The sequence below is a fragment of the Halichoerus grypus genome, chromosome 14, assembly GCF_964656455.1.
Source record: "Halichoerus grypus chromosome 14, mHalGry1.hap1.1, whole genome shotgun sequence".
Lineage (NCBI taxonomy): Eukaryota > Metazoa > Chordata > Mammalia > Carnivora > Phocidae > Halichoerus > Halichoerus grypus.
Window position 1 is genome coordinate 18,622,123 of NC_135725.1, and position 13,057 is coordinate 18,635,179.

Consider the following 13,057-nt stretch of genomic DNA (forward strand, 5'->3'; position numbering starts at 1 on the left):
TCTTGTCTAGTCTTTCCTGTAATTATCGTAGTTCAAACTCCCAAATTTCTTGTTTGAGTAGATTTTTTTATCTGCATCTTATACTATAGCCTTGTCTCTACTAAATCCCCCATTTGCCACCAGAGGTAGGTTTCCAAAAACACAAAATATAGTCCTGTCTCTCTCTTGTTTAAAGTTTTTTAGTGACTTTCCATTTCTTTTAAAATAAAATGTTTCTAGGCTACTTTTCTCAACATTTTTCTTTCCCCATACTTAAGACAAGCTCAAGTCTTTGTTTCCTGAATGCTCTCTGTCCTTCCATGTGTTTTCACCTTTTGGTGCTCCTTTCTGCCAGAAAAGCTCCCACTGCGTGTGATCCCTTCCCTCACTACCTTAATCTATGCACCAGTTTTCAGTTGTACCTTTTTTGCGTATGTAGATTAAAGCATTTGTCACATTGCATTGTCATTGGCTTGTGAGTTTAAGACTGTACACATGTATAGTTAACATTCTGAGGACTGTGATTTTATTTTCTTTGAATTCCCATTGCCTAAGATAAATTGAGATGAATTTTCTTTGTAAGAAATATTTCTGCAGTGAGTTAAACAAGATTACCATTTTTATGAATTAAAAGCATTTCTAGATATTTTTAAACCAACTTCTCGTTTATTACATCTGATATTTTTTTCATGGAATAAACAATAACCGTAGGACTATTTTCTCCTCTGATTTTCCTTTCTTGGCTTTGTTGTTGTTCATATGGTGGTTGTTTCCTGCAGATAAAAATTATAGCTGTCAATTTTCTTAATTCCATAGAAAAATTGTGAAAAGAAAACCATAATTCTGAAATCCCAGCACTGTCAACATTTTTTTTTAACACTGTCAACATTTTGTTGCATTTCTTATCACACTGTTTTACTGTTGCTATCCATCTATCTATATTTCTGAATCTCTTTGTTTTTAATAGCTATTGTGAGCATGTAAATTTGCTTTAGAACAGTTTTTAATAAATGCTTGATATCCCATCATTTAGATGCATTATAAATATTCTGGAATTTTGGAATTTGAATTCAAATTTTGGAATTTGAATTTTAGGTATTGTCTAATAGTGTAATGTTAGAATCTGTCTCTTTTAATAAAGACCTTTAACCCATTTGTAGTCCTTCTAATAACTAAAGATTCCTTGCCTTTTTTTGGTAATACGGATTATTTTCTTCTAATGATGATTTGGAAAATACACATTCTGTTTTTGTTGTAGATAATTACTTTTTTGTTTTTGAGGATTTCGATGCATTTTAAATTTTGAGTGAAAGAGAATCTACTAATTGACCCATGGGGGAGAAAATGGAATACTTTCACATTTTCAGCTTCTCTTCCCGAATTCCCAGTTTTCTTATGAATATAATTTGGAAGTTTTGACTCAAATTATATAAAATGGTTAGTTTTTCAAAAATGTGTTTATTCAAGGCTTTTTTTTTTTTTAAAGATTTTATTTATTTATTTGAGAGAGAGAGAATGAGAGAGAGCACATGAGAGGGGGGAGGGTCAGAGGGAGAAGCAGACTCCCTGCCGAGCAGGGAGCCCGATGCGGGACTCGATCCAGGGACTCCAGGATCATGACCTGAGCCGAAGGCAGTCGCTTAACCAACTGAGCCACCCAGGCGCCTGCTTTTTTGGCTTTTGACAAGTTGATTTGACTAGTTGCTTAATATTTTTATATCCCAATTTTTTTTTAAGTTTTATTTATTTAAGTAATGGCTACATCTAATATAAGGTTCGAACTCAGGACTCCAAGGTCAAGAGCCAGACCATCTTTCAACTGAGCCAGCCAGGTGACGCTATATCCCAGTTCTTAAAATTTTATTTTAAGTCCTCTCTGGCTTGGTTGGAAAAAGACTTTGAGTTACTTTTTCAGTAGGAGTTTGTGGATAATATGTTATTGCTTATTTGAGAATGTCTTACTCTTGCAAATTAATGACAATTTGACATAAAATTTTAAGTCCTAACTTCTTTTCTCAAAATTGTGTAGACATTGCTCCATTGTTTTCTGGCATTCAGTATTATAGAAAAATGTGAGACCAGTCTTATTTTTCTTTGTGGGTAAACTGTGATTTTCCTAGATGTTTATGGGCAGATTTCTGTATGTTTTCTTAAAACTTAAACTTTTTACAAAGATATGTCTAGGATGATATTCCATTTTCATTAATTTCTGTGTCTTGTCCTGCCATTGAATATCCGGAGTCAGCTGCTGCTTCAGCTCAGAAAAGTTACATTCTATTATTTCTTTGGTTTGTATCTTCTCCAATTTTTTGCTTTTCTGGGAATTATTTTGTGAGTTGATTGAATTTCTTAGATTTATATGCCATGTCTTTTTTTTTTTTTTAGATTTTATTTATTTATTTGACAGAGACACAGCAAGAGAGGGAACACAAGCAGAGGGAGGGGCAGAGGAAGAAGCAGGCTTCCTGCCGAGCAGGGAGCCCGATGCGAGGCTCGATCCCAGGACCCTGGGATCATGACCTGAGCCAAAGGCAGATGCTTAATGACTGAGCCACCCAGGCGCCCCTATATGCCATGTCTTAAGATTTAAAAAAAAAAATAATTTAGCTGTCTTGTTTTTGCCAGAATAAGACCAATACTTAGGAAAGAGTTCCCAATTAAATTCTCTCAAATTTAGTATAGTTAATAGTTGGAATGGTTTTCTTCCACAGTTCATTTGCATTAAAACAAAAGTTCAAAGAAGTTTCAAAAATGGGGACACCTGGGTGGCTCAGTCAGCTAAGCGTCTGCTCAGGTCATGATCCCGGGGTTCTGGGATCGAGCCCTGCATCAGGTTCCCTGCTCAGTGGGGAGCTTGCTTCTCCCTCTGCCTCTGCTCCCCTGCTTGCGCTCGCTCTCAAATAAATAAAATCTTTAAGAAAAAAGTTTCAAAAACATGAAACTCTTTATTTTCTAAGTGGGACAAATGTTTCCCTTGAAATATTCTCATTTTCTTAGAAAACCTCTTTTTAATTGTATAAGGAAAAAAATTTTCAGTCTACTCTTAATAAGAACTATCACAAATCTCAATGAGTGGACTCCGAATTAAGTGTTATTTTAGATTCTTTATACATTCATATGTTTGCACTTAATGCATATTTTTACTATTTATGATAGTTCTCTCAGTGAAATAGAAGATTCCCTCCCTCCTGGAAAAGCAGTATTTTATACATGGGCTGATCCAGTGGGCTCTAGAAGGCTGAAGTGGAGATGTGGAAAAAGCCATGGTGAAGTAACACAAAAGGATGTACGTATGGGGTTGAGTATTACTGTTCTAAACATCTTTTTTTTTTTAAAGATATTCTCTTCCGGCTTTGCTATTTATAAGGCCTGCTTTGTGTCTGTACTTTTAAACAACTGCCAAAGATTTTTTCTTTTTTTAAGTTTCAGGAGTAGAATTGAGTGATTCATCACTTACATGTAACACCCAGGGTTCATCATTACCAGTGCCCTCCTTAATCCCCATCACCCATCTAACCCATCCCCCTCCAGCAGCCCTCAGTTTGTTCTCTAAAGTCTGTTTTATGGTTTGCCTCTTTTTTCCCCCTTCATTTGTTTTGTTTCTTTAATTCCACATATGAATGAAATCACATGGTATTTGTCTTTCTCTGACTTATTTCGCTAAGCATAATATAGTCTCTAAGCAGCAGAAAGAGAAATCAAGGAATTGATTCGCATTTATAATTGCATCAAACACCGTAAGATACCTAGGAATAAACCTAACCAGAGAGGTAAAAGATCTGTACATCTTATCAAAAAAAGTGAAGATGACACAAAGAAATAGTAAAACATTCCATGCTCATGGGTTAGAACCAAATATTGTTTAAAAAAAAAAACTGCCAAAGATTTTAAAAGCAGTATTCAAATTTTAACCAAAACATTTAAAACCAGAAGAGGTCCTGTATGGCTACATCATTATTTGCTGCTGTTACGTTATAAAAGGTACACTAGGCTTAGGTAAGGTGCTTTCAGCATTTGTCTCATAAACAGGTATAGTCTGTGCACTGACAGTCATTTTAGGTCAATGTGGCTTCTGTGAGGATCATTTTAGGGACCCACTAAGCAATTTATTTTTGAGTGGTTTATTATAATGATAAAGTTATGTATAAACATTTTCCAGTAACATTTTGAATGACTTTGAGAAATTCTTACTAAAATGTTATTAGTCAGGATGCCCAGTGGCTCATTCAGTTAAGTGTCTGCCTTCGGCTCAGGTCATGATCCCGGGGTCCTGGGATTGAGCCCGATGTGGGGCTCCCTGCTCAGCGGGAAGTCTGCTTCTCTCTCTCCCTCTGCCTACAGCTCCCCCTGCTTGTGCATGCGTGCACGCTCTCTCTCTTTCTCTCTCCCCCTCTGTCAAATAAAATCTTTAAAAAAAAAAATTCTTGAGATAGATACTGTGTTAGTCTGGTTGGGCTGCCATGACAGAATACCTTAGTCTGGGTGGCTTAAACCACACAAATTTATTTCTCAGAGTTTGAGAGCTGGAAGCCCAAGATCAAAGTGCCAGCATGGTCAGGTTCTAGTGAACCTGATGACTCTTCTTGACTTGCAGTTGACCACCCTCTCACTCTGTCCTCACATGGTGGAGAGAGAAGGAGTGAACTCTCTGGTATCTCTTAGCAGGATACTAATCCTGTTGGATCAGAGCCCTAACCCCTCCTTTATGATGTCATTTAACCTTAACTACCTCCATAAAGGCCCTGTGTCCAAAAGAGTCACATTGGAGGTTGGGACTTGAACATATGACTTTGGGGGAGTGAGGGGACACAATCGAGTTAATAGCAGATACTGAGATCAGTGGTTTTCAGATTTTCCTTTTATACGAAGTCACTTAAAGGCACAAATTTCCCTCCAAAAAACGGCATTAGTTTTATCTCACAAATTTTGATGTACTTTATATTTATTATCCTTTAGTTCAAAATATTTTCTAAATTTCATTTTTATTTATTTTTATATCCATATATATATTTTGTTTTTAATATTTTACATATTTTTTATTTTGTGATTTTTTTTTATATTTTGGTTTCATGGCTCCTTAGGTCATTGCTTAGTTTTCAAAAAGTAAGGGAATTTTCTAATTACGTTCATTGATTTCTAACTTAATTCCACTGTGATTTGAGAACGTACTCTGATTCGGTCCTGAAATTTATTGAGATAGATATTGTGGGCCAGATTTTGTGTAGTCATTTTGTGCATATTTCATGTATATTTGAAAAGAATATTCTGTAGTTGTTGGTTATAATGTTCTATATATGTCAATTTCAAGTTTATTAATTATATTGTTTAAATCTTCTAGCTCATTAGGTTTTTTGTATGCATGTTTGCTTGTAGCGTTGTATTTAAAATCTCTTGTAGATACATACTTTCATCTTTTAGTTTTTTAATTTTGGCTTTTATATTTTGAAACTATGTGATTAGGTTGATAAAAATTTAGAATTGTTATATTTTCCTGGTAGGTTGATCATTTTAATCATGCATCATTAGTATATAATATTGCAGTGCCCACCATTGTATCTTTTTTAGATTTAAACATTTAGACTCTCAAAACTATCATAGACTACAGTCTGCAACTGCCTACGCAGAAAGATACAGGTCAGGAAACAAAGCTTGCCAGCCGGGAGCATCATACATTTTGCCTATCAGTTAAGGAAGCATTCTCTTTGGTCATCTGCAATGACAGTTTTGTTGTGATGGAACAAGGCTCACTTGGGTGTGTTATGAGCCACTTTGACCTACAAGCCCTATTCCACAATAGCACATATCTCTTGTAACAACCCATGACCATAGCTTATATGTGTTCTGCAAGGAATGTATAGACATCATCACACTAAAAGAAATCTATAGCTTTTAGTGCTACTACAACATGCATTCTTGACTTACTAAAACCTGCTGTAAATTAGTACTGGTACCACTTTCCCAATAATATGAGGACTTTAGAACTCTTACTCCATTTACCCTCTTTCATCTTATGTACTGTTGTGTGTTTTATTTCTAAATATATATTAAATCCCATAAGAAGTATTATTACTGCTTTCTGCAACTAATAATGCATTTAAATTAACTCACATGTTTTCCTTTCTTCCGTTTTTCCAAACTGCCTCTCCATGTTTCCATTTGTGTTAATTTTTCTTCTCTTCAGTATTTTTCTAATGCAAGTCGACAGCTGACAAATTGTCTTTCAGTTTCATTTGTCTAGAGATGTCTTTATTTTGTCCCCTTTTTTTTTTTTTGTAGGATATTTATGCTGGATGTCAAATTTCAGAGTTGGCACTTCTTTTTTTCTTCACCTTAGGACTCCAGTATTACAAAAATATTAGACCTTTTCACCATGTCCCTTGTGATTTTCATGTGATATTCTATATTGTTTCATCCTTTTCTCTCTGACCTTCAGTATGAATATCTTTTTCTGACCTTTCACTAGACTTCTCTTGTGGTGTCTAATCTCTTAAAGTCATCCATTGAGTTCTTAACTTTAATTATTGAAATGATCAGTTCTAGGATTTCTTTTTAGAAGTTTTGTTTCAAAATTCTCTACCTTGTTACATTGAATATATATATTTTTTAAAGATTTTATTTATTTATTTGACAGACAGACAGCAAGAGAGGGAACACAAGCAGGGGGAGTGGGAGAGGGAGAAACAGGCTTCCCGCTGAGCAGGGAGACGGATATGGGACTCGATTCCAGGACCCTGAGATCATGACTTGAGCCGAAGGCAGACACTTAACAACTGAGCCACCCAGGCGCCCCTACACTGAATATATTAATTGTAGCTATTTTAAAGCTTATCTGATAATCTGATATCTAGATCTCTTGTGGATACTGTTATATCTTCTCTTTTTTTTTCTTAGTGTTCACTCATATATATTCCTTAAATGCATGTTTAATTTTGACTATGTGCTGGACATAGTATATGAAAAGTTTTAGCAACAATTTTAGGCACTGTATAGTATCCCCTTTTTCTTGAGAAGAAATGGTTTTGCCTTTGTCAGGCAGCTGGTCTTGAGGGGTGGATTACCTTAATCTAAAGGAGGATTGAAATGATTTGAATCTAGTCTTCAGTCCTTGTAAGGACTAGTCTACTTCGAGTTCACCCTGCCACCTAGAGTATAGCCCTTTGGGGACTCAACTAAAAGCCTAAGCTGTTGACCCCTTCTTTTTTTTATGCCCTATATTCCAGCTTTAATCCTTCCATTTCCATGAGACTACACAATATTTTTCTGATTTTCTTAACTTCTCAGTGTCTGCTTCTACTTTTAGAATTGGCAGTTGGCTTTTTGAGAATTCCTTCTCACTCAGATCTTGGTTTCATTAATCCTCCTGTCTTGGTAGCCTTGCTGTCTTTTCAAACACATTATCCTCTTTATATTTTGTCTAGTGAAAGTTCTTGTTCTTAGCAAGAGGGTTGGTCTAGAGATCACCTACTCATCAACTGCTAGAGCAGTAACTCATGGTATCTTTTCAGAATTAAGCTTGTCAGCATATGGGAGTGTTACGGCATTTTGTGTATTGATTTTGTACACAGAAAACTCACTGAATTCTCTTATTAATATTACTTGTTTTTTATTTTTCTATATGGGCAGTCATGACTCAAATAATGAGAGTTTTGTTTTCCCCTTTTCAGTCCTTTCATCTTTAATTTCTTTTTGCCTTACTGGACTGGTTAGGATCTTTAATATACTATTGAGTGAAAGTGGTGTTTGCAAGTATTTTTGCCTTATATATGATCTTAAATTATATACCTTCAACATTTTGCCTTCAAATATGATCTTTGCCAAAGTTTGGTATTTTCTTTTTTCGGAGGACAGTTTGATAAGAGGTTAAAAAAAAAAGCAAAACTCCTCATCTACTCTTTTGTTTGCCAAAGATTTTTATTATAGTTGGATATTGAATTTTATAAAATGTTTTCTCCCAAATAGGTGCGGTTTTATTTGCATAACTTTTTTCTTGCAAACAGCCATCTTGAATCACTTTAATTCCTCCTGTAGAATTTCCTACAGGAGTGAGTCCTTGTTGATGGTGAAATTTAGTAGTTTTTGTCTTTAGGCAACTTTATTTTGTACTTACTGAAGGATATTTTTGCTGAGTAAGGAATTCTGGGTTGAGGGTCATTTTCTCTTAGTATATTGATATATTTTTCCATTGTATTCTAGTTTTGCTGTTGTGGAGTCCAGTGTAGATTTTTTTTGTCTTTTGATATATTTGAGAAGGCTGCCTATAATTGGCCTAATTTTAATTTTTTAATTCTTGGTTATTAGAATTTATTCAGGAAGAATGATTTTATTTAATATAAATAATCTTATTTGATCTTTTGATTAGTACTTTTGCATATTTATATCATAATGATAGTTAAACTTTATAAAGATAAATCTGAAATCCACTTCAGAATATTAGGACTTCAGAATTATTTGGAAATAAATTAGTTGTCTTATTTTTCATTGTAGTTTTAGTGCTATGTATTTTATTTTAGCAAGTATTATAAATAGATTAACTCTAAGTACTGACTTTATGGTAGCAATTCCACTTTTTAAATTCACTGTATTATAACATGAATGTGTATGATACAGTATGTCCCCCGCCATCTCATACCCCCAGTGGATGCTCAAAACCGCTGATAGTACCAAGCCATATATAAACCATGTTTTTTTCCTATGCATACATACCTATGATAAAGTTTAATTTATAAATTAGGCATAGTGAGGGATTAAAAACAAAAACTAATAATAAAATGAAACAGTTATTTACTGTAATAAAAGTCCTATGAATGTGGTCTCTCTCTCTCTCAAAATATTTTGTACTCGCCCTTCTGATGATGATGATGTGAAATGATAAAATGCATAGATGGGTGAGATGAAGTGAGATGAAAGACGTAGGCGTTGGGATGTAGTATTAGACTACTACCGATCTTCCGACCATATGTCAGAAGGAGGATCATCTGCTTCTGGAATGTGGTTGACCACAAGTAGCTGAAACTATGGAATTCAAAACCATAGAGAAGGGGGACTACTGTATATTAAAATTTCCTATTGATCAGAATATTCACTAGAATATTGACCAAAAATTCATGGCTGACTGTTTATTATTAGAATTTGCTATTATCTTGTCATTGAACTTCAAGACCCTGATATTAACACAATGCTTATAAATAAGGGCTTCCTGCAGAATTAACCATGTGGTGAATATCTGTGCTTTATAGAGCATGCAACTGAAGTGTCAGATATTTTTTATCCTATTTAATTCAGCTCTGTAAGGAAATACAAATTTCTGACTGAACAACTTTTAACATATAACACATTGATTGGTCTTAGAATAAAGCAGAGAAAATAATATTTTGTGTTATTGATTAGTCTACTAAGGAAGACTAAATTTTTTTAAGATGTTGAAAGAACAATAACAGTTAACCTGTCTTCCTGATTAATAACTTCATAATAATAATTGCAGAAGCTAACATCAACAGATTTTAATTATGTAAATTTCTGAATGTTATACAAATACTAATTCATTTAGTTTGTCCAACCCTTTGAAGGAGTTACCATTATAATTCTCATTTTTCAAATGTGGAATCTAGATTTCCTGTTGGTTAAGACTTTGATTTTTTGTTTTAGGATATGATGACACCTATAAATTCGGGGAAAAAGACCATTTATTTAGTTTCATTCTTTGAAGGCTTACAACGCATTATTTTATTCACTGAAGATCCAAGGGTATTTAAAGCAACATATGAAAGTGAGAAAGCAGAGTTAGCAGAGCAAGAAATTGTGTTGGCCTTACAAGATGTTGGAATTTCTCTCGTCAACAATTACACAAAGCAAGAAGTAGCCTATATTGGCATTACAAGGTTAGATACATTAAATTTTAAGTAATTCTTAATGATTAAGAACGGTGATAGTAAAATCTAAAATTATTGTTTAAATTTTGTGTTTTGACTATTATACTAAGCTAATGCTGATTTAAAAATGCTTTTGAGATTATTTTTTTGCCTTTTGAGATAAAGATATGTCAGAAATCAAATTTATAAATCCGGTCTTATGTTGATGATCTCAGCTTTCAAAAAAGATTTATTCAGCTTATCAAAAGTATACTTTATTTAACATGTCATAAGGAAATACTTAATTTTCTGTTACTACCCACGGTCTAGGATACAGTATAGATGCTCCATAAATAGTTGTTGGAAGAATAAAGCCAATCATTCTTTAACTTGAGCTTGACGCTTTTAAGATACAATAAGATAATATGGAATATATCATTCCCCATGTAAATCATCACCAGTAAAACTCTTCTTTATGCCTTTAATATTCCTGTTCATAAATACTTAAGGTAAAATTAATTTGTATATATTAGTGCCTAATTTGAGAGCATTTATAGATTCCAGTCTGTATAACCAGGATAATGTAGTTTTAACCCTTGAGTTTAAGCTGTCACACAATTTAAAGGTATATGGTATAGGTTTAAATTTGTTTTTCTATATAAATTCATCTAGAAACGCCCTTGACTTTTCATTGAATGGAATCCATGCCATTTAAAAAGGAATATTAAAAACTATTTTCTTACAAATTTTTATTGTTCTCAAGAAATGTGTTTATTATTTTCTAAGTGCTATGCTAAATGGTGTGAATGCAAAGAGGAATAATACACAGTTCCTGCCTCTCTGTTTATTAAGTGAATATAAATTTTAGAGGGAATTAATAAATAGAATACTTAAATAACTTACATTTGTAAACGGAGTAATTTTAGAATGTAGATGGATGTTTTTATTCTGTATTTAAGTCTTTCAGCAATTTTTCAGTGAGATTTGTTCCATCCCCTCTTAGATTACAGTTTCACACTTTGTCTCATTTTAAACCCCTATTTTCTCTCATACCTCACTGCCTTGTATCCCATTTCAGTGAGAAAATGGAAGCAGTCAAAAGGGAATTTCCAAAGACCGACCCACTCCCCCAAATCACAACTTTCTACCCATGAGCATTTTTTACCTACACGCTGTGCCAACATCTTCTCCACAGTTATCATAGATACATGTGCTCCTATTTAAAAATATTTTTCAACTTTGCATTCTATTCCATTTCCTCTTGCCTTCTTGAGACATTGATCCCACAATTCTTTCTCTCTCCTACATCAATAATTTTTGGCTCTCTTTTGGGTTATGCCCATCAGTATTATTTATCTCAACTTAAAAAATTCTCTTGAGCCTACTTTCCCTGCTACCCTCTGCCCACTTTTTAGCTTCCTTTTATAGCCAAACTCCTCAAAAGTGTTATCAGTTACAGAAGAGTTTAATATACTCACTATATCCAATAATTATTTTACCCATTCTTTCTTTAACCACTCCAGCAGGAGTTTGCTGTCAACACACCATGACACTGGTCTTGTCAAGATCACCAGAGACCAGTCCTCATGTTGCTTAAGTTTACAGCAGTTATACAGATCCCGTCTTTTTTTTTTTTTCCTCCTTGATAGTTTTTCTTTGCCTTGACTTTCAGGATACCTCACCATCTTGGTTTTTCTTTCTATCCCAGAATTCTCCACTTTATGTGTTCGTTCCTTGGCTACTTCTCAGCTGCTTAATACTGGGTGCCCTGGAGCCCTCAGACTTGAGTCCTCTTCTCTTCTCTGTTTCAAATACCACAATATATGCCAAAAAAATTTAGCAAATGTTTCTTTAACCAGAACTTTGTCCTGAACTCCACACTTGTATATCTACCACCTACATAAAATATCTACTCTTATATCTAAGAGACGTCTTACACTTCATATGCGTAAAACCTGGTTCCTAATATCCTTCTACAAAACCTACTTCCCCATTGGAGTTAACGACAACTCCCTCCTTCTGGTTGCTCAGGCAAAAAGCTTTGGAATCATCTTTGATTCCTCTCTTTATCTCACACTCCACATCTAATCCATCTAGAAGTTCTGTGCTGTCTTCAAGACAGACACAGGTCTGACCATTTTTTACTGCCTCACTGTTCTACCCTAGGTAGAGCCATCACCGTTTTTCTCCTGACTTACTCCATTAAACTCCTAACCAGTTTTCCTGCTTCTGACCTTCATCCCCACCCCTTCCCCTCTCTCCCAGAACACAGTGTATTCTTGATAAAGCTTAAGTCAGATCACGTTGATGATCTCATCTTTCAGTGATTCCTCATTTCACAATAAAACTCAGTCTTTACAATATTCTATAAGGCTTTACATTATCTGGCTTCCCACTGTCTATCTTACTTCATCTTCTACTCTTAGTGTGTTCCAGGCCTGCCTGCCTCCTTGCTCTTCTTTGTACACTATAGGCGTGCTCTGCTTTTGAGTCTTTGTTGTAGCTAGTCCCTGTCCCAGGAATGCTTTTCTCTTGTCTGCTGGGTAACTTCCCTTCTCTCCTGTGAGGTTGCTGAAGTCCCGTCTTGTCAGTGACACCCTGGCTGAGCACTCTGTTTCAGTACTGCAGCCCCCATCACTTGGCATATCTCAGTACTCCAGATCACTCACCCTGTCTTACTTTTTCTTTTTTCAAAAGCATTTTCACTTCTTAACTATATTATAATATACAAATGTATTATATTTACTATTTATGCGTCTGTCACTCCGCTAAAATAAAGCTCTAGGATGGCAAGGATGTTTACTGATAATATCTCTACCACCTAAATAGTGTCTGGTAAAAGTCTAAGTATTGATTGAATTCTTATTTTTAAATCTGTAGTGTACTTGCATATAACTGAGGATATTGTAAAATTTTACTGAAGGTTTTGCAATTCATGTAATAAACCAGGTAAAATGAAAATGTTTATAAATTAGCACCATGATTTTTGCTTTCATATATAAGTTCTGATGTGGTTTGGGAGACAAAGCCCAAGAAGAAGGCAAGATGGAAGCCAATGAGTGTAAAGCACACTGAGAAGTTAGAGAAAGAATTTAAGGAATATACTGAATCTTCACCTTCAGAAGATAAGGTTGTTGAATTGGACACTAACATTCCGGTAATATTTTTAAGTACTGATGTGAAGTGTTAATTTTTACCTGTTGTAATTAGATGAATCACTAGTGAACTTT

The 13,057-nt window shown here is 34.5% G+C and overlaps 1 protein-coding gene across 4 annotated transcripts in view; it reads left to right on the top strand.

Annotated features, from left to right (window-relative positions):
- VPS13A (vacuolar protein sorting 13 homolog A) overlaps positions 1 to 13,057 on the top strand; it is a 268,847-nt gene that overhangs the window by 203,041 nt on the left and 52,749 nt on the right. For all 4 annotated transcript variants that reach the window (XM_078061570.1, XM_036103219.2, XM_036103220.2 and 1 more), the window contains exons 53-55: positions 3,136 to 3,265; positions 9,625 to 9,857; positions 12,831 to 12,984. In XM_078061570.1, the coding sequence (XP_077917696.1) occupies positions 3,136 to 3,265; positions 9,625 to 9,857; positions 12,831 to 12,984 (517 nt within the window). The remainder of the gene's footprint in view (positions 1 to 3,135; positions 3,266 to 9,624; positions 9,858 to 12,830; positions 12,985 to 13,057) is intronic.